This window comes from Lampetra planeri, chromosome 3, assembly GCF_965212315.1.
Source record: "Lampetra planeri chromosome 3, kcLamPlan1.2.h2, whole genome shotgun sequence".
Taxonomy (NCBI): domain Eukaryota; kingdom Metazoa; phylum Chordata; class Hyperoartia; order Petromyzontiformes; family Petromyzontidae; genus Lampetra; species Lampetra planeri.
Genome location: NC_136109.1, coordinates 28,396,892 through 28,418,678, shown reverse-complemented (window position 1 = coordinate 28,418,678; position 21,787 = coordinate 28,396,892). Strand labels below are relative to the sequence as shown.

Genomic DNA, 21,787 nt, shown 5'->3' with positions numbered 1-21,787 from the left:
CCGATGCCGGCCGACGGCTGTTGCTGCTGCTGCTGCTGGGGATGAGGCTGCTGGTGCCGGTTGCTGCGGGGCGACACGGCCGTCTTGACAGGCGCGCCGGCGCAGCAAGCGGTGGCGCCGATTGACGGGCTGGGCGCGTTGTCCGAGAAACTGTACACCTTGGCCGCCTCGGCCTTGATGCTCGCGAGCCGGTTGACCTCGTGGGCCTCCCCCAGGCCGTTCACGAGGCCCTCCACCTTGGCCAGGTACTCTCCAGGGCACGCGGGGCCCGGCGGGCCGGCTTCCCCGAGGGTTGGCGCGGGCCCCGCCGCCGCCGTCGCCGCCCACCGGCGCCAGCGGCGACGGCGTTGCCGCGGCCGCGACCGCGGTGGCCGCCACCGCCGCGTCCGACGTCTTGGGACCTTCCGGCTCCTTGTCCCTGTCCTTCTTCTTCTTGTCTTTTCTTCTTCTTGTCCTTGGACGACGAAGACGACGAAGACGACGGCGCCGGCTGCTGCCCGAGCGCGTCGAGGGGCTTGGGCTGGATGGGTTTGAGCGGGGGTCCCGCCGCGGGTGGCAGCGACGCGGGCGACAGGGAGGGCGGGAGCCCCGCCGGGCCGCCGCCCACGGGCGACTCGGGCGCCGTCGCGGGCAGCGGGGCGGCCGCCGCCGCGGACAGCGGCACGAGTTGGGGCGGCGGCAGCGCCGGCGCGATCGTCCGGACCCGCCTTGGGCTTCGGCGAGGATTTGTCGTTCCGGCCGCCGCCGCCGCCGCCCTGCTTCTTTCCCCTGTCCCCCGGCTCGGCGGCTTTGCCGGCGGCGCAGTTGGGCCGCCCCTCCATCTCCAGCTTGGGCATCTCGTGGCTCGTGTCGCCATCCAGCGACGCCTCCAGCGCCGCCGCGATGTTCGCGATCGCCGGGATCCTCGTCGTTCTCCTCCGGCTCCTCCTTCCGCCTCGCAGACGCCTTGCCGTGGCCCGCCCGGCCCGCCGGCGTCGCGGGGCCCTCCGGGCGGCCTCGCGACGCTTCCCTGCGCCTCCGCCCTTGGACGGAGACGAGAGTCGGAGCGGCCCCCTTGGAAGCGGCGCCCGGGGGCCGCTCCTCGCCGTCCGACGCCTTCTCCTCGCTGTCGGCCTCGTCCTCGGCCCGGCTCTCGGGGTCGGAATGCGCGTGCGTCTGGTGGTAGCGCAGGCCGTTGGCGTTGCGGTAGCGCTTGTTGCATCTGGGGTGGGGGCAGTCGAGGAGGGCGGGGGACTGCGGCGGCCCCAGCGGGGTGCCGGGGCCCGCACCCTGCGGCGACGTCACCGGGGTGCTGCCCCCGGCCGCTTGCGACGCCGCCCCCCCCAAAGCCGCCGCCGCCGCCACCAACGCCCGCTCCACCCTGAGCCGAGTTGGACCGCGACCGCTTGGCGCCGTTGCGGCCGTCCTCGGCGCCGGTCGACAGCTCCAGCTCGTTGGGCGGCTTCGCCTTCCTCTTGCTGGCGCCGCCGGCGCCGGCGCTGCCGGTGCCCGTCACCAGGCCGGCCTTGACGTCCTCGCCGGCGCTCTGGGGCGGCGTCCTGCGCCCGTTGGCCGTGCCGTTGACGGTCGCCTTGCGCCGGCTGCCGCTCGATCCGCCCGCACCTCCGTTGGAGCCTCCGCCGTTGCCCCCGGCGCCGCTGCCCCCCGGTGCCGTTTCCCCCGCCGTTGCCGCCATTGCCGCCGGCGCCTCCATTTCCTCCGGCGCCGCCCCCCGCGCCCCCGTTCCCTCCCCCGCCGCCCCCTCCGCCGGCGCCGGTGCCACCTTTGCCCTTGCCGCCGTTAGCGGCGCCGCTCCGGCAGGCGCCGTCCGCGGCGACGGCGCTCTCGTTCACCGGCGTGCTGGAGACGGAGCGGCCGCGCTTGGAGCGGCTGCGGTTGACGCGCACGTCCAGGTCGCTTGTGGGCGACTCGCAGAACCTGGGGCCCGGACGCGGGGGAGAGCGACGGGTCAGTCGGCGTGTTTCGGTCAATCGTACGCGGTCGCCCGCTGTCTAACTTGGTGCCTTGTGCTTTATTTAAACCGGGTGGCGGTCCCATTGGCAGTTTAACACGACGTTGTCATTTCTGGCAAAATCGCCCGATGAAGCCGTATGTAATTACCAGCAAAACGTGACAGTACTCAAATGGTAAATGTTGTGGGTTTATCCTCCAACACGCCGGTGTGCTGAAGTAGTAACTAGTTGGCATGTTTTGTTTACGAGACAAACCTTACTAATTGGCTGTGTCGGGTGGCGGTGGGTTAAGGACACATTTATTATGGACAGTGGCGTTGTTAACTCTGCTTGTGCACCCACTGCCATCACAGCAGCAGCAGCACCGAGTCATTAAATGTTGCAAGAGAGGCCTGTGAGGTTCAGTTCTATACGTATAGTTATTTCTGAGCAGGAAAAGTGTTCGTCAGTGTGTGTGTGCGTGTGTATATTTTTATGTACCGGGTCAACATTGCAAAAGACGCTCATGTCGTCTCAACGTCGCCTTGCTGCGCGGAAAAGTTCAGTGAAAATGTTACAATCCCTGAATTGAGAGCGCGCCACCATTGCTGCCAACGCGAACCGCGACCACCATCCCTGCAGAGCGTTACCGACGACGACGATGACTTTGCAAAACGCCTCGCGCGGTAACCAACGCGCCGAGTGTCGCGAGCTAAATCATTAAACCCCCCCCCCCCCTCACCGGTCCAAGTCTAATTCAACTCGGAGTCTCGGTGTCAATGCCCCCCGACGAGTTTAAGTAACATGGGGCACATTGCGATGTTTAAACGGCGAAATGAAAGACGGGCGGGCAGAGGAAGCCATGTCGCCACGCTCACGGATTGCGGCGCTTCCTGCCGATGCTTTTATTCCTCGTCGCGCCGCGCCGACGTCTTTAATGAGATCAAAGCTCGCTCCGGGTTTCTCGTCTTCGCCGTAAATTGCAGCTCCACATTCATCGTGCACTGTCAGCAGTAACCTTTGAAGCGGCCCCCGTTAATTCATTTTTTTTGGAGTTCCTTCAATTTTTTTTTTATCTTCCGCGCGCACGGTTTTCCGGCGACGGGAGCGGTGATGTGGGGGGTAAGAGGTGGGGGGGGGGCAATGATGGTGGTGGGGACGCTGGTGGCATTGTATCGACCGCGCGGGGGTTTGGGGATGCGGGGAGGGGGAAGTCAGCGACGGCGTTGTCATCTCGCGCCCGCCGGCGTGATGTCTCCTACAGTGGAGCACCGTCGTTCGCAAGTGCCCCGATGCAAGCGACTCATGGGGTGGAGGCGGGCGTCACCCTCTGTCTAATTACCCCGTCCCCTGGGTAGCCTGGGCGTCGGTGCAGCTGCACAGCCTCGTGCCCTCGATGGCTCGGCCATTTATTTGGCATCCCCCAAAGCCGGAGCGACCGAATCCGTCGTTCAGGCTGAGGAGCAAAAAGAAGGTTTTGTCCCCCCGGCAAAAATTTGTTTTGGTAGCCGGTGTCGGCGTTCGCTGGGACCCGTCTAAGGTCTAACGTGAGCGCAACGTCCCGTGGCCCGGAGGCGACGGCTGAACGTTCGGTGTCGAACAAGTCCAGTGGACGGCGACACCGGCGATCAATCGACAAGGCGGCCGCGCGGGCCCAGCTCGGCGACAGTTTCTTCCGTCGCTCTGCAAACCCGTGTCGCCGTTTCACGCCTCGGTGCGGCCGATCAAACCGTGGGTGCTGGGAGTGCGGCCTCACCGGGGCGGTGCCCAGTCGTGCCGCGTGCAGTCCAGCAGCGTCCCCACGTACGTCTTGTTCCTCCACGTCACGTTCACCACCAGGATGCCTGCGCGGCAATGGTGGGGCGGGCACACGCACACAAGCACACACACGCAAACACGCGCGCGCGTTCACACGTGCGCACGTACGAGCGTGCGCGCGGTCGACTCGGCCCACCGTCGTCCCTCCGCGGTCGGTGGGAATAATTTCACGAACCTACAGAACTTCCCTGTGGGCTGCGGCATGCGGTGCAGAGACGGATTTTTTCGGGGAGGCGGAGACCAATACTAGGCAGCCAATCCCAACGGTTACGTGTGGCGCAAAACGCGGCAACGTGGAGCCAGCCGGAGCACTCGTCAAGGAATCGCGCGTCGAGCCAGGTGAGGGAGCTGCGTGCTTGGCGCGGCTTGCTCCGTGGCAGAAGTGAAACAAAGGGGCGGTGCACACATCCCACATTGAAATTTCTTTAAAAAAAAAGAAAATCTCCCCCTACCTCCCACCCGTCATAACAACGGGGTGCACCACTTTGAGAACAACGCTGCTGCTGCTGCTGCAAATTCCAGACGGTGGCAGGAAACTGGAGACAACAATAAAAAAAACGGCGACCCAAAGAAAACAACTCCCCCACCACCCCCCACCGACATCTCCCCGTGACAATCCCAGCCGCTTTGTGAACCAACACCTCAAAACACAAAGAGCGCCTCTCATAAAAACACACACGAGCGCTATCACAGAGGGATTTATGCGCGGGCGGGGGGGGGGGAATCCCTTTTGGATGATGAGAGATGGCACAGGCGAGAGAGAGAGCGTGAGAGAGCGAGTAAGGGAGGGCGAGCGAGTGAAACAGCAGCGAGAGGGAGAGCGTGAGAGAGAGAGTAAGGGAGGGCGAGCGAGTGAAACAGCAGCGAGAGGGAGAGCGTGAGAGAGAGTAAGGGAGAGCGAGCGAGTGAAACAGCAGCGAGAGAGAGAGCGTGAGAGAGAGAGTAAGGGAGGGCGAGCGAGTGAAACAGCAGCGAGAGAGAGAGCGTGAGAGAGAGAGTAAGGGAGAGCGAGCGAGTGAAACAGCAGCGAGAGGGAGAGCGTGAGAGAGAGAGTAAGGGAGAGCGAGCGAGTGAAACAGCAGCGAGAGGGAGAGCGTGAGAGAGAGAGTAAGGGAGAGCGAGCGAGTGAAACAGCAGCGAGAGGGAGAGCGTGAGAGAGAGAGTAAGGGAGGGCGAGCGAGTGAAACAGCAGCGAGAGAGAGAGCGTGAGAGAGCGAGTAAGGGAGGGCGAGCGAGTGAAACAGCAGCGAGAGAGGGAGTGTGAGAGAGAGAGAGATGAGGTACACAAAACGGAAAGATCCGGCGAAAGAATAAGAGAGCGAGCGAGCGAGTCAACTAAACAATTTTTTTTTTATCAGGTAAGGCGCCACTGAGCTGTGTAACTCTTTTCCAGAAGCGACCTGGCCATCAGAAATGAGAGGTCAACGAAGTGGCTCATCATCACGTGGAGATGTACAGCAGCGAACTGCTCTGAATCCGCGTCGATTCTAAATGTGGAGGGAAAAACCGGAGGGCCCGAGGAAAAATCCACTCCAAAAACACAGACATCGTCAGGGTCGGAATCAAACCCACGATCTCCTGTAGTATACTAGGCGAACCTCTCGCCACCGTGGCGGTGAGCGAATGAGAGAGAGAGCGCGAGTGAGTGAGTGGGAGAACGGGCGGGCGAGCGAGCGGGCGCAAGGAGGCGTCGCGGCTGAATTTCTCGGCGGCGCAGCAATAACACGAGGAAATGGTTTCCCTGCCGTGACCTGCCCAGGTTCTGTTTGTTATTAATGCGTAATGAGTGCTTCTTGGCCGCCTGCCAGCGGGTCTACTACGGGCTGAGCGCCAGCCACCACATCACCTCCCCACCTCCCCCGTGCCTCTCCTCTCCAGTTCGCCGCCACCTCCATCACTGCTACCCGCTCACTCCCTCGCTCCCTCCCTCCCTCTCCCCCATCCACCACCTTGCAGGCCGCCGCCGCCGCCGCCAATCTCGGCTCCCTCCACCCCCTCCACGCCCCCCCCCTCCCCCCGCTCGTCGTCGTCTCAAGGGGCGAGCGCCGCGGATGAGAGGAGGGCGACCCCGCACCCCCTCCCCCCACTCCCCACCCCCGCCCCGTGCGTTCCGGAGCGCGACCCCAACGCGCGCGGTGGATTCCTCCTCTCATCTAAGCTGCTGCGTCCAAATTCTCCCGTCGCTCGTCACGGCTCGTGGCCTTACGAGCGGGCGGGCGGGAGAGCGAGCGCGAACAAACGCGCACACACGTGTCCGCGTGTCCGTAGGGGTGTAATGTGATGGGTCGCCTTTAAGTGCACCTAACCTGGCACAAGCGCCGTGGTGACTATCACTGTGAACGGCGGTTGTTGTTGTTGTAATGGGGAGCGGTGGCGTAGCAGTTAGCGCACCGCGCTACGACCCCCGTGACCTGAGTTCAACAAATAAAAGTGGAGGATATTTGAACAAGTCCTGACCCTCTGCCTCGGTCAGCTCAGCATCAAATGAATATCTGTTGCGGTGTGTAAACGTCACCAGTAGGGAGACAAAGGCCGAGCGTGGTGCGGGACACCCACCCCCTCGTGTGCCACGTCGGCCTTCTTAGGTGCTCACGAACAGCACTTGCCCCAAAAGCCTGCGAAAGACTATGGGGGGGAATATTTGTCTTTGTAATGCTTTGTGCGCACAAGACAAAGATCTCACGTGTAGCCTGTTGGGGAAAGTGCTGTTAGCGAGCACCTATGAAGGCCGGCAGGGCACACGAGGGGGTGGGTGGCCAACACCACGCCCGGCCGCCTTTGCCTCCCAAGTGGCGATGTTTACACACTGCACCAGGTACTCATTTGAGGATGAGTCGACCTGGCGGGAAGGTCAGGACAGCTTTGAATAATCGTCACCGGTGTTAGCCGTTTGCGGGAATCAAACTCGGTTCGCCGGGTTCGTAGAGCAGCGTGCTAACCACTGTGCCACCGCTCCCCACAGGCGCAAACACGTGCACACGCACGTGCGTGGAAACGAGCACTCTCGTGGGAGCAGAGAGGGAGGCATTGTTTCGATGGGCGGGCGGGTGAGTGGGCGAGCGAATTTGCGGGTGAGAGGGCGAGCGGCATTGTCTGAGAGATGGGGCCACATCTGGAGAAGCGGTCGTTGGTAATTTTTTATTTTAATTTCACAACGGGGCGGAGCGCCGTGGTCGAGGGCTGCGGCAGCTGTGCAGCTCCGCTGTCCGACGCGGACAGCAGTGAAAGAAAACACGGCCGTTGCGAAACACAAACGCGCGCGCGCACGGTGGCGCGCACGGTGGCGCGCACGGTGGCACGCACGGTGGCGCGCGTCACGAGATGGGGACGAGCGGTGGTCGACGGGCAAGACGAACGACGGCGTGGCGGAGGAAGGACGGAACGCCGCGGAGACGGAGCTACGAAGTCGGCTCGAGTGCAGGTGCCGGGTGGATTTGAATATCCGGGGATGGAGATGACGACGGCTTGGGGGCAGGCTTTCATCCAGCATTGCGTGGATTTTGTCCGATAATGATGATGTTGATGATGATTTGCACAAAGACGAAGATCCCCCCCCGTATAGCCTTCCCGGCTGTTTGGAGTAAGCAAGTGCTGTTAGCGAGCACCTATTTAGGACTGGCACGACCCACAAGAGGGTGGTTGGCTAGAACCGCATCTGGCTGCATTTGTCTCCCCGCTTATGCTCACACAATGCGCCAGGCAGGTGCTAGTTTGAGGCCGAGTTGACCTAAGGGTGGCCCAAGACAGGTTCAGATTTTATATTATCACTTGCCAATGGTGTTTTCCGTGGTGGGGAATCAAACTCCGGTTGCCCGGCTTGAAGCACAGTGCGCTAACCGCTGCGCCACCGCCCTCCCCCCCCAAAAGATATGCGTAACGCACACAACACCAACAGGCACGTGACATCACAACAGCGCTTGCGCCAGGCTAGGTGCCCTTTGAGGCCGTCAAGCCAAGTGTCGAAGGCTCGCTGACGGCAGGAGGTCACGGGACAGACCCAAGTGCCGTGGGTTGACTGAGCGAGATGACTTGCCGGATGCACCACCTGCGCTCCCTACCGTGCCAGCATAAACGCGCACAGTGCGCTCCACGCTGTCTGCACTGACGGAGAGTGGAGATCTATCACCACCACTGCACCGGCACACAAAACCGGGCAGACGCGCGAGCCTGTCGGAACGCCCGATGCAAACCCACGCATCGCTCCGGCGATCCGCGCCGCTGTTATTGCCGCTGATGACGACGATGATGGAAACGTTGGCGCGTCGCCACTGAATACCGGGCGACTTGGGGCACGAGTCCAACACGCGGGATTTTACTGAGCATCGCCGCTTGCTCCCCCTCGACCGGACCCGCAGGCCCCATCGGTTGACGGACCGACTACATACGCCCAGAGTAGCCAACACAATAAGTAATTGGCCAGAAGTTTCAGGCAACAGCGCTTCTTCAGGACAAACATATCGAGCGTTATTTTTGTTACTTCCAACTGTGTCGCAATTTCCGAAGCAGCAGCAGCAGGAGGATACGTCATATGGTCGTACTCATTACACACAAAGTGCTTGCCACGAATGAACCAAACAATACCTCGCTGATTTTGTCGAGGAGCATAAACCACCACGGTCATCCTCGCAGCAGCAGCGGCAGCGGCTTTTGGCTCATCCGTCGAACAAAGATGGCGGTCACCGCATCGCGCGGCGCGTTCAGACGCGCTTCTGCGGCCGTCTGGAACGCTCTTCCTTCCGATCTTAGGAAGCCACTGGAGCTGTGCACTTCTAAATCATCTCGATTGAAAACTCATTTCTGTAAAACTGCGTTTTGCGTTTAGTTTGTTTTCCTTCCCCTGCACCTCCGATGAGCACGGTTGGCTACGTAGGGTGCGAAAGACGTTCAACGTAGGTACGTACGACGTACACACAGCACGCCCCGAGCGGAAACGCCACTTCGGAGTTCTAACACGGATCCCACTGCGTCGTTAACGCGCCCGACACATCGTCTGGAACCGCGTAATGACTGCCAATCAGGGAGCAAAAAGCATGAATACGTTCGGCAGATTGAACAAAAAGGAGCTAAAATGGCAAACTCGTCGAAGGGGGTGATGGGCTGACTTTCATTAATTCCGAAAATAAATAAACATTATAAATTCATTTGCACTCAAGACCCTGGGTGCATAATGCGGTGCATGAACACGCACGCACGTTTCACATCCGTGTGTTAATTCGCGGCACGGGGCGTGCGTGTTCCTTATTGCCGAAACCACCGACCACCAGCCCCTGCTTCTATCAACCATCAATAATTATAAATCACTCAACACACACAGCAAACACACACACACCCAATCACACACACACACATAGCAAACACACATTCACCCAATCAATCACAAACACAGGCACACTGATAACACACACACACATTCACGCCACGTACAAAGACAAAGATCCCCTGTATAGCCTCAACAGGCGTTTGGGGCAAGTGCTATTAGCGAGCCCATATGACAGGTTCACACAAACACACGCAGACACACACACACACTCGGCCCGCAGTGTTTCCTGCCACGCCACCGCCACCAGCTCATGGTCTGACAGCCCCGAAGGGCATTGAGCGAAGCGAGACAAATAAAAATAACATTTAAAAAAACCTCGTTCCAGAGTCGAGGCGCGAGATAGCAAGAGACACAGGACGGTGGCCACCGTGGAGAGATGGAGCCAGGGAGAGGGATTCCGCACTGGGCCGTGGCGCTGCTGCCGTATCGACCCTCGTCAAACGGAGGACCCTCATCCTCCTCTTTGTCGTCGTCGTCGTCGTCCCTGCTGTAGCTGGAAAAGCTCTGTCCCTCGCGTCGACGTCCGAGCTAGCGTTCCCATTGCCGCCACCTCGACCAGAACGACGTTCAACACCACCGCCACCGCCGCCGCCGCCGCGACCGTCGCCACAATTAGCCCCGCCGACCGGCCATACTTCAGTGCCGTCGCCACCGTCAACACCACCCTCGTGACCACCGCCGCCACCCCCGCTGCCCTCCATCACCATCGGCACCTCCCCCCCCATCGCCACCACCCCTCCGCTCCCCCCGGGGAACGGAGACTCCACCAGCCCCCCCCCTCCCCCGCTTGATTCATTAGGTGGCGAGTGGAGTCCATTATTGCGCCGTTATTTATTTGTGCGAGATTAATCCGGCCGCGTCGCCCCGCCCCGCGCGGCGCATTACTCATCCCGCGGGCGCGCTGCGCCACCGCTAGCACCGCGGTGGCTGGGAGATGTTGACTACCTCGCCCGGTATACTGGAGGTCGTGGGTTCGATCCCGACCCTGACGATGCCTGCTGCATATTTGTGATTTGCAGTATCTCCCCGTGGTCACGGCGTGGCTTTATCTCCGGGTCCTACTCCGGTTTTTCCCCTCCACATTTAGAATCAACATCACGCGTTTAGAGTATTTGGCTGCTGCCATATATTTCCACGTGATGATGATGATAAGCCACTTCGTTTTGTGGTAGTCAGGTCACTTCTGAAATTTAGCTATGTAGCTCAGTGGGACCTTGCGTGGCAAAATAAAAAGTTGTAGTTTAGGGTTTTAACACCACAGCACAATGAGGGGCGGGTCGTGCGCGGTGGGGTAAAGTGTGGGTACTCCGACCTCTGCCCAGGACGTGTACTGGGCAGCGTGAAAGGGGAGGTTAAGGGGTTCCCGAGAGCTCTCTCTCTCTCTTTCTGTCTGCCAGCAGTGGCGTGAGCAAGACATTGCAGGGCTGCACCTGTATCTACCACCTGTACAGAGCTGTGCAGACGTGTCAACCCATCTCCTGCTGCCACAATTTACACTCGATGAGAGGAATCGTTATCATCATCATCAGCCATGGCAAGTCTCCTGCTGCATGCAGGCCGACACATCTATCCGGATTTCAAATCCTGCAATAACAAAAGCACAACTGAATAAAATAGGATAGGCTAAGAGAAGGCCTTCATCCAGCAGTGGATTGACAAAGTTATGTATTGTCCAGAAGGGCTGGAGTATTGGAACAGTGGTTTGCAATGCGATGCAATAGCAATCCAGGGTGAGCAGCGTTCAAATCCTGGCCGCGGCAAATCCTGGCCAATCAGTGGAAAGTGACATCTGAACCGGTCCCGGACCTCCCCGCTTGACCAACCGGCGTGGTGAAGTATGGTCGTACAACCCTGATGGCCAATGCAGACGGGGTGCATCCAACGGTTCAGGCTGAGTCGACCTACAGGCGGCCCAGGCTCGGTTCTGGTAATCGTCAACGATGTTGGTGGCGGTGGCCACAAGCGGGAATCGAACCCGGGTCTCTGCGTGGTTGGTTCGTAGCGCAGCGCTCACCGCTCACGGAGCTCACTGGCCTTGGCCGCCACCGCTCCGTGAACGTTTGTTAACGGCGAAGCTTTCGTTCGGGTGATTTTATTTTTTATTTTCCTGTGCGAGCGCTAACGCAATTTGCGCGTTGACGCGCGCCTAACAAAGCCGCGCAATTACCGCGCGGGGGCGGGGGGCTGTGGGGGGGGGGGGGCGGTTTCCAGCGCGCCTCCCGCAAATCTAATTGCGCCGTATCTCTCTACCGGCTGGATATTAAACCTCTCAGAAATCCATCTGCGCTCGGCGCGGTCAAAAAACAATATCTGCCTTACGACAAAAAAAAAATCATTTCATATTTATTATGCATTCGTTTCTTTCATTATTATTATTTTAATTCCGCCTTCCGCCTTCCTCTATTTATCCTCTCCACGGACCTAATGACCTCGGCAAATCGCTCCGTAATTGACGGACTGCGCTTACCCCGGCATTATCCTCCCCCCCACCGTCCCATTGGGGCCCCCCCGATCTCTGCCTCTCTTGCCGCGGACACGGTCCCATGGGGGGGGGGGGGTGGTGGGGGGGGAGCGCCGTATTTACGATCCGCGCGATTTCCCGCACCGCCGACTACCCGGCCCGGCGTCCGTAACCGCCACGCTCTCTTCCCTCGTCGCGACGGCGACGCTCTCCAATAATTTCCTCTCCTTTTTCCTCTCCCTCCGAAACTCCCTTCTCACTTCCTGCCCCTTATCACCCCGTCGCTCGGCACCGCCACCGTTCCCCCCGGCGGTCGGCGACCGACCGTCGTTCGCGCGGCAAAAGCTACGGCCGTCAAGGATTCCGTTCCTCTGTGTGGTCGACAAAGAACGTCGCGGCTATCGCTGTCAGCGAGCACCGACCAAGGGCTGCATGCACCGCACGTGGGGGTGGTGTGGCCAGAGCCACGCCTGCTTGGCTTTGTCTCCCCAGCGATGGTGAAAGACACCGCACCGGCTACTCACTCCGAGGCCACTCGCCGACTCGTGTCAGCCGTGGCCGGGAACCAAACTCGGTCACCGGGTTCATAATGCAGCGCGCTAACCGCGATGCCGCCGCTCCACACAACACACAACGCGCGTGCAAATGAACAGAGACAAAGACATCCACACACACCCATTCACACGGATACGCCCGCTCACGCGCGCTCCCTCGCGCACCGCTCAGCGTTTGAACGCCGCCCAGGGTTGTGTCGGCGGCGAGGATCGTGAAAATGAATCGATCGGCCGCTTGCCCCGCTCGCCGCGGCACTAATTCAGTCGATGCGTTATTAACGAGCGCGGTCGGTCGTTACCGAGGGGGCGACTCGCTCCGTCGTCGCGGTCCCTCCACCGCGGTCGCTCGTTCTGTTTGCAGGTGCGACGGTGTCACGCCCGCCTGCCCGCCCGCCCGCTTCCCCGCTCCCCTGCCCGCCCCCCGCTCCCCTGCCCGCCTGCCTGCCCGCCCCGCCCGCCTGCCCACCCGCCTGCCTGCCTGCTCCCCCGCTCCCCTGCCCGCCCGCTCGTGTGGGAAAGGAAGTCCAGTTCCAGTGGCTTCTCTGCTCGCCCGCTCGCACGCGGCCCGCCCCGCAATGGCTCAAGGCCCGAGCGGCGCCCGCGATTTTAATTCCTGAAACGACTGCAACGCACATTCCCCGCACCTTGGCACGGGAGTTGTTATTCTTTCCTTGGCGGTCGCCAGCGAAAATAAAACAAAGCCGAGCGAGGGATTCTCCGAATGCGCCGGGGTCGTACGTGCGGTAAACAAAGAATGTTACCCACCACCCCCCCCCTCACGTCCCCCTCCCCTCAGAATCCTTCCCCTGCACCCCCACCCATCTCTCCACCAAGACCGATAGAGTGGACGAGGAGGAAGAGAAGGAGGAAGCATGAGAGCAGAGAGGAGTGACAGCGAAGCATCAACAACAGATGGGTTACGATGGCAATCACCATCGTAACCCATCTGGTGGTGGTGGAAGCGGCGAGTGGACCGAGTGGCATTCGGGGCTGGACGGGAGAAAGCGGAGGAAGAAGAGCCCCCCCCCTTTCCCTCCCCCCACGACCCCTTCCACACCTCCCACAGAAAAGTCAGCAAAGACGAATCCAGTCAACTTTTCCACGGTGAGTTTTCGGTGGGAAACACGAGGCTGGAACATCGGCAAACCGCCGACCAAACACATCAGCAGCGGCTCGGCGCGGTGTGGAAAAACACACGGCAGTGGTGAGCGGCGCACCGCACGGCGGAACGCACCACCCCGGCCACCTGCACGCTCGGATCTCCCTCCCAACGAGCCCCACGGACCTCCAAACCCTCGCAGTCTCCTGCAACCCCCACCCCCCACAACCCACCCCCCACCCCCTGTTCCATTTCGTGGCTCCTTCGCGCGTTGCTCTTCCTGCCACGCTGCCCTCCCCCCACCCCGCCCCCACCCCGCCCCCACCACCCCACATCCTTCCCATCCTCCTACTCCGCACCCCCAACAACACTCTGGCTCGTTCACCCCCTTTCCCACTGCCACCGCCGCCGCCGCCGCCGCGGCGCACAAGCGAACCTCACCTCCGTGCGTCTCGTGCCACACGATGCCCTCGAGGCTCACGCTGGTGCCCGGCTCGCAGGGCCCGAGGCTCTCGGGCTCCGTCAGGGTCCCCGCCTCGCACGTGTTCACGCCGACGGAGCGGCGCCGGCCGGAGGCGGCCGCCGACGACGCCACCGCGGGCGCCGGCGAAACTCCCTGCAGCCCCGGCAGCCCCGGCGCTATTGTCGATCCGGCAGCTGTCCCCGCCGACGCCGGCGTCGCCGCGGCGGCGCCGGGATTCGCGGCGCCGGATCCGGACGTCGTCGCCGCCGAAACCTCTTCAGCGTCCTCGTCGGGTGCCTCGACTTTGACCTCCGACCCCCGCACAGGGGTCAGCATCGGGGTCGCCGCGGGGCACGGGGTCGCGGGGGGCGGCTTGCCCTGAGTCCCCTGCGCCGCCGAGAGCACCAGCGTCGTGGGTAATGAGGGCGACGAGGAGCACAGAGACGACGATGACGACGATGACGACGAGGACGACGAGGACGACGAGGATGACGACGACGACGAAGCGGTGGAGGCCGGGAGCCCGAGGTCAACCTGAGGAACAGGGGCCAGAGGAAGGTGTCAGCGATTTTAATCCAATCGATCACTCAAGCGATCAGTCAATCGTCTCATCCAGCACGCTGCAGGTCACAACACGCCCACCCACCCACCCACTCACCAACTCAATCACCCACTCACTCGCTCGCCACACGAGATAACAACGCTTCTCTTTCTGCTTCTTCCCACACACTGCTCCACTCTGGGATCCCCTGCCATCACCATCGCCGGCATCTCTCTTTCATGAGAACCGTTGCTCAATTCATGGGCCAGTGCTCAGAATCTTACGTAAAAAAACAAAGTCAGGAAATCAACCAATCAACAATCACAAAATCAATGAAGTAATCAAATGATCAAACCCACTCAAATCATCTCGGATATCGACTGAGGCGGACACTTCAAGCGGCGCACCCATCTCAGCGAAATGTAAAACCGAGATATGTGACAGATTTAGCCAGCGTTTGACAAAATTAAATCCTCTGCCTCGCGTCCATCCGTCCGTCGGTAGCGCTCACATCGCAACGCGGGCGTCTCAGAGCGCCTGGCCGCCACAGTAAAACATATTAAACGAGGCCGTAGCTTTTTTTTCCTGCCTCGTCCTTTAATTTGTGTCCCCGCGTGGCCTCCGCTCCGAGCGAGAGTCTCCTTGAGTCGCCGCCCACCGAGAAGGAGAGGTAATGAAGGACTTTGGACCGCGATGGCCTTTTGCCCCGTGGCGTCCTATCGGCGGCACGGCGAGCGTCGTCCGCGTCGCGCCGGCCGTCCCGGTTACGTGGTCGGCCGAATCGCTCCGAGCGTTGCCGAGGATGCGCCTGCCCGGCAGCTGCGGGCCCACCTCTACGAGGAATTTTTTTTTTACTTTACTTACGGACTTGCTACTCATTACGACGTGAAAAACCGGAAGGAAGCGATCGACGATTGATTTTCCGGGGTTAGGCCACGGAACACTCTGGGCCAAATTTGTGTAGAAAGACCCTCCACCATCCGACCGACGCAGCCGAATGAGTGTAATCGTCACTTGGCGTGTAGTTGTTTTTTAAACGCGCCAATTATTACCAATTCAGCTTGCCGTTTAGTTGATAATACGCTCGAGAATCGGATATTACACACGGTCCTTCAGTCACCCCAACTCCCTCTCTCATTCAGCCAGGTCGCAGGGCAGCAAATACAATTTGAACATTACCCAATGTTCAATTTGGATTTTTAATCACAAAGAGTTTTTTGTTGTTGTAATTTATTTCACCAAGGGCTGTGGACCCTGGACAGGCAAGCCTAGGCCTGGACAGCCAAGGCAAGGCCTGAGCAGGCAAGACAAAGGCCGGCTGCTCGCCTCAATAAAACAATCGTCCAGGCTTTAGATGGAGCCGCATGCAGAGGTTACACGTACACACGCGCGCACACCCGCGTGCAGCATGGCGAGCGCCTATTCAGGGTCAGCTACGGCACGCGAGGGAGATGCAGGTCTTCTACCAAGAAGATAAAGATCCACTATGTAGTCGTATTGACCGTTGGGGCAAGTGCTGTTAGCGAGAGCCTATTAAAGCCATTAAGATGGTGTTGCCGTAGAAAGCACCACGCCCAGCCGCCTTCATCTCCCCAGTATCAAAGTCTACACACTGCACCAGGCACTCACTGCAGGCCGAGTTGAGCTCGACATCGGGGGGTCCCTAGGGTCAGTTCAGGTATCTGATGTTAGCCATCACTGGGAATCACACCCAGGTGTCCAGCATTGTAGCGCAGTGCCCTAACCACCGCACCACTGCTCCGAAGGACAAGCACTTACACACGCGCACGTGAACACAACCACCATGCACTCGCGCACGCACACAAACGACTAATGCAGGCGATTTCACACACGGCTCCCTTGGCGCTCAGATAACTTAACGGCAGCCCCTTACACGGCTCCATTAAAAACCCACAGCTCCCGTTACAGCCGCCCTCCCTCCTCCTTCCGTTAGCCCCCCACCCACCCCCACCCCCGCCGTCTCCACTGCTACCCTCCCCTCCGCGTGGCCGCGCTGCTTGCCGGCAGGGAGCTCTGGCTGCCGTCAGGATAAGCCACCGCCAAACTTGAGCGCTCGCCAGATGGGGGCGGCGGGGGGTGGGGGCGGCAGGGGGGAGGCAGCGTCAACGGCGGTGGCACACGCAAGCGCACACGTGCACGAGCACACGTGCACGCGCACGCAAAAAAAAGCCATGAAACTGAATTAAATAAGATCCAAGAGAGGGAAGAGGCCAGTTCGCCCCGTTTGAAGGCAGCAGGGGATGGTCTTGAAGTGGCGCCGACGGTGTGTCAAGACCGGCCTCTGTTCGTGAAGGACGCCACTGGGCAATTGGAGGCAGTCGCCCTCCAGCAAGAACAGCGGAAGGAGCCCACAACAACAAACGGAGCGCTGGGTGGATAAAACGCAGCAAGTTGGCACAGGAGAGAGCACAGGTGGTGCATTCGCCAGTCAGTTGACCCGTGGCAGCCGGGTCTGTCCTGTGACCTCCTGCCAGCAGCGAGTCCTTCCACACTCCACGTGGCCTTTTGCTGATACGGCAAAGCGCCGTGCACTCTCTCGTGGCGCTCTACTAAAGGGGGGCGTCGTTCGCTTTGACGGAGTCCTGTTACGGCGACCGCCGTTCGATCCCATCGAGGCAGCTGAGCTAAAGTGACCCGCGTTCGCTTTCACGGGTGTGTTCATGAAAGCAAACGAGAGTTTCCTCCGGTACTGGAGGCGAGGTTGGTGCTTCACGCCAGGATGACGCTTTAAAAAAGAAAAACCCACATCGTCTCAAAAGCTCTAAAGAATCAAAAGCCATTCCAAGAACGGTATTCGACTGGAGGCAACCGGGTGGCCGGGTGGGCTTAAAGGTCAGAGCGCCGAGCCGGAACCTCCGAGATCCTGAGTTCGACTCTGGGTTTCAGCCGCCACACGTGATTCAACTAAGAACTAGAAACTATTTTTGCATTTTACCACGTAAGTCCCACTGAGCTATGTAGCTCTTTTTCAGAAGTGACCTGGCTACAAATGATAGCTCAACGAAGTGGCTTATCACGTGGAAATATATAGCAGACAAATACTCTCAATGCGTGACGTTGATTCTAAATGTCGAGGGGAAAAACCGGAGGATCCCGAGAAAAATCCACGCGACCACGGGGAGAGAGAGAGAGAGACACCGCAAACTCCAAATATACAGCAGCAGGCGTCAGGGTCGGGATAAAAAACCACGACCTCCTGTATACCAGGCGAGGTAGGCAACATCTCGCCACCAAGCTGGCGATCTCAGCCCGGCAGGGCAAAATCAAATCTCACGCTCGGCACACAACGCGCCGTCGAGCTGCGCGCGTAACAACCAAACAACGCGCAAGCGAATCACGCGCTTCTCCCACCGTCGCCGCCGCCATCGCCGCCGTCGTCGTTACGCTGCGAGCGCTCCCGACCGGCCACGGCGCGGACAGAGCGCCATCCGGATAACATCACGGGGTTGTGGGTTGCCAAAAAGACACACACACACAGACAGAAGACGTACTGTTCTAAAAACGCCTCTCCGCCGGTGTGTTTCAGTAGCGGATCGGAACGCGCCGAGACGTTCCTGCTGCGAGGCGACGTGCGCTCCTTTCAGGGGTGGGGGGGGGGGGCGACGTCCCGCCAGGTGTGGCGAGCGGACTCGGCGGACCGAGATCGCGAGACGCCACCGCCGACATGAGCGTGCTATTGTCTGCGACGCACCTGGCTCGCGAGGGTCGCTCGAAGTAAAAAAAAAAGACGTAAATATATAAAATAATAATAGTCACCATCATAGAAGGTAAAAATGTATTAAAGAAACCCTCGCACAAGCCGCGGATTCCATCGCGGACATTTTCCTCGATCGCGCCAGGTGCCCCCAGCTCTCCCCCAGCCCTCCCCCAGCCCTCCCCCAGCCCTCCCCCAGCCCTCCCAGAGCCCTCCCCCAGCCCTCCCCAGCCCTCCCCCAGCCCTCCCCCAGCCCTCCCCAGCCCTCCCCCAGCCCTCCCCCAGCCCTCCCCAGCCCTCCCCCAGCCCTCCCCCAGCCCTCCCCAGCCCTCCCCCAGCCCTCCCCCAGCCCTCCCAGCCCTCCTTCAGCCCTCCCCAGCCCTCCCCAGCCCTCCTCCAGCCTTCCCCAGCCCTCCTCCAGCTCTCAGCAGCAGCAGTAGCAGCTACAGCTACTGCTGCTGCTGAGAGGCAGTGCTGTCAGCGGCCGCCTATTGTCAGGGCGTCATCTCAGCAGACTTTGTCCCGAGTCGACGGGCCAGGGGAATTATTTCCACAGCCGCGATTCACCACATCCGCGATACCTTGCGGCTCTCGCCGCGGATACGAGTTGCCTTCCGCCCTCACTGGCCTCGTGGGTGCCCCTTACCCTAGCTCCCTCACCCACCCCAGGCTCACCAGTGCGGTGAAGTATGGTCAAACAACCCTTCGTGGCCAACTCGGCGTTTGCCGTGGCCGGGAATCGAACTCGGCTGCGCACGGCTTCACAGAGCGAGCGCGCGCTCATCGCCGTGCCGATCGCCGCGCCGCCCCTCCGGCACCGTTCATTATCGCGCGCTGATATTTCGCGCCGCGCTTCCTTTGTTTGCGCCTCTGGGCTCCCAGCTGCCGCGGGATGCGGCGTACGAGCGTGCGGGGCCCCTGCACGCATGGGCGGACGTGCGCGCAATGTGCGTCCGTCCGTCCCGTAGTACGAACGGCGGACGTGAAATAGCTTTCCGGGTCGTTCCGTTCGATCGGCTGCTCTCGCATAACCGGCCCAGCACAGGCTGCGGCTGATAGATGGACAGTGAGTGGGACGGAGAGACAGGGAAAGAGAGAGGGGTGGACAAGCACAGGGGCAAAACACAGCAAGATAGATATATAGATGAATACGGAGATGGGCCGAGTAATATTCGAGACGTGGAGAGACAGAGAGACGGGCAACGGGTGAATATAAATGTTGACAAAAACAGACACGGAGCGATATGGGGCTCAGAGCTTGACAACGAGAGAGAGGGACATGGATGGGAATTCAAATACAGAGAGAGAAAGAGAGACACAGCGAGACACCGAGGGAGAACAAAAAGACACAAAAGAGGCCGATGTGGGAGAGCGCAACATGCCGCGCGCTAAAGAGTGCGAGAGAGGGGCAGAGGCAGAGACACGGAGGGGAGCGGAGATGCAAGTCAGATCGTGTCTACGCACACACGCAGCCGCGCATATATTTTTAATTTCACAAACGTAAGAGAAGTGCCCTTGTGAGGACATCGAAGAGCAGTGAGAGCGAGAGAGAGAGAGCGAGAGAGCGAGCGAGAGAGAGTGTGCGCGAGCGAGCGGAAACACTTAGTATGTGAGCGGCGTGCGTGCACGCGAGCTGTCGCACTCGCTCAGAGAGAGGAGGAGAGACGGTGCGGCGCGGCGGCGGGGATGACAGAGGGGGTGGGAGTGATGATGGCGGTGGTGGTGGTAGTCGTGGTGGTGGCTGTGTTAGTGGCGGTGGAAGAGGGAAAGAGTCAAGGGAGACGGTGGGGGTTGGGAAGGGTAAGTGTGGGCTTCCACATGTTTGGCACGAGTAGTGGCTGTGGTTGTGGAGGTGCAGGCGGTGCTGGCGGTGCGGAGGATCGTGCCCCTCCAAGAGACCTTTAACGAGCGCGGTGCGATGATCCGCTTCGATCTCGCGACACGACCTGGAGAGCCGCCCTCTCCGAGGACGCACAGGGCCCACCCTAGCGCCGGTTTTGCGCGAACGGCGAGAAATCGAACCCAGGGCGTGTGATCGGAGCTCACCGGGCCGGTATCGATTCACCCACCGATCAGTTAGAAGCTGTAAAAACCGAGGGCAAAAGTCAGACTGAGGTCCAAAGGGACGAATGAAGCGGAAGCACGAGGCCCGGCGACGGCGGGGGGACCGTGCAAGCGGGAGGGAGAAACCGGAGACAAAGAAAACACGTCCCCCGTTCTCGAATCAAATCGCGATTAAACTATTTTTTATTTTACCAGGTAAGGCGCCACTGAGCGATGCGGGTCTTGTTCAGAAGTGACCTGGCCCCAAACGATAGGTCAACCAAGTGGCTTACCAGCGAGTGGAAATTCAAAGCAGCCAAACACTCTAAAAGCGTGAAGTTGATTCTACTTGTCTGGGGAAAAACCAGAGGACCCGGAGAAAAATCCACACGACCATGGGCAGAGAGACACGCAAACTCCAAATATACAGCAGGCATCGTCAGGGTCGGAATGGAACCCACGACCTCCTGTATACCAGGCGAGGTAGTTAACATCTCGCCACCGCGGCACCCCGAAGCGGCTCATCGGAATCGACGCCAGCCCATCCACCCCCCACCCCCCCTGAGCGTTTTGTCTCTCGTGCGGCGCCAACGCTGCTCCGTGTCCGAAGGCTCCTCGCTCGTCACCGCGCTCGTCCTGCTGGCGTGTGGCGCTCGCGTTTCTCGGTGTTGCGTTTTGGTTTTTAAAAAAATTCTATGTTAAATGTGACTTTGGTAAAAAAAAAAAATGTCCCTCTCTTTCCCATCGATTGGAGCGGCCTAAATCAATCCGCTCATTAAAGTGTGATTCATCCCATCAGCGAGCCGCCGGCACGGTGCTCCACCCGCCCGCCCACTGAGCATCACATCTCCATCTCACGTACCGCGCACGCACGCACGCACGCGTATTTATACATAAAACGCCACGGAGGCCGCCCCGGGGAATCACTTATACGCCGCGACGTCGCGGAACAAATCTTCCGGGCACCCAATTACGGCATTCGGGGGGTTTAAAACCAACAAAACACCTGCCAGCAATCACGGCTGTCAGCCCCAGCGCCGGCCCCACCGTCTCCCTGCCCGCTGGTGCCGGTGGCCGATCCATCTTGGCCCCGCCGCGGCGGCGACGGCGGCCGTGGCAGAATCGGATTTTTTTAAAATGTATACTGGAGGAAATCCGATGAGCGACGAAGCTGTTTTTCACAGATGTCCAGGACATCGCACTAGCGGCCGGCTCGACGGCCGAATGGCAAACCGCGGGGGGTTATTCTCTAAAAGTGTTAGCGTTGGGAGCGGGGGTTTGTCTCATGCCTGAATTTCTTGTTCGTTAGTTTCTGTCCTCCGCAGTATAATTCCCACTGCGCAATCGGCGTCACGTCACGAGATGAAGAATCCAATTGGGAATCTTTGCAGCGCAGCGCAACACCCTCCGTGTGTTCGAGAAGCGGAGATCACAGAACGACTTCTGAGATCCCGCCCAGTGACCTCTTGTTCACACACAGCACGGTCTTACACGCGTTGCTACAGGGACATTTTTGTAAGCCAAAGGGATGTAGCTTTTAAACTTCGCAGAGCTGACATTGAGCCAGCAATAAACCAAATTAAATGCGTTGTTTTTTCCGTGCAGTATATATGTATGTATGTTGAAATTCTTTCGCACCGTACGTGGTGGGCCAACCATGCGAATCGGTGGTGCAGTGGTTGGTGACTGGGCCGAGACCCTAATCTCGCTACACTCGGGAACTGGGTTTAATCATGGGCGGCTGAAACCCGGATTCAAACCCAAGCCCTCAGCGGTGCCGGCTGGGCTCTTTGACCCGTGACCCATCCCGACCGCCTCCTGTTGCGCGGATTTTCAAGATTC

General features: G+C 59.9%; 1 protein-coding gene across 1 annotated transcript; it reads right to left on the bottom strand.

The window, feature by feature from the left end:
* Positions 1-121: 121 nt before the first annotated feature.
* Positions 122-14,239, bottom strand: LOC144717202 (uncharacterized). The gene is given in 6 exon segments (XM_078592564.1): positions 122-706; positions 708-1,007; positions 1,010-1,591; positions 1,593-1,917; positions 3,688-3,775; positions 13,625-14,239. Coding segments are annotated over 6 exon segments (2,139 nt in total). The 5' UTR covers positions 13,983-14,239; the 3' UTR covers positions 122-220.
* Between the last annotated feature and the right edge of the window lie 7,548 nt (positions 14,240-21,787).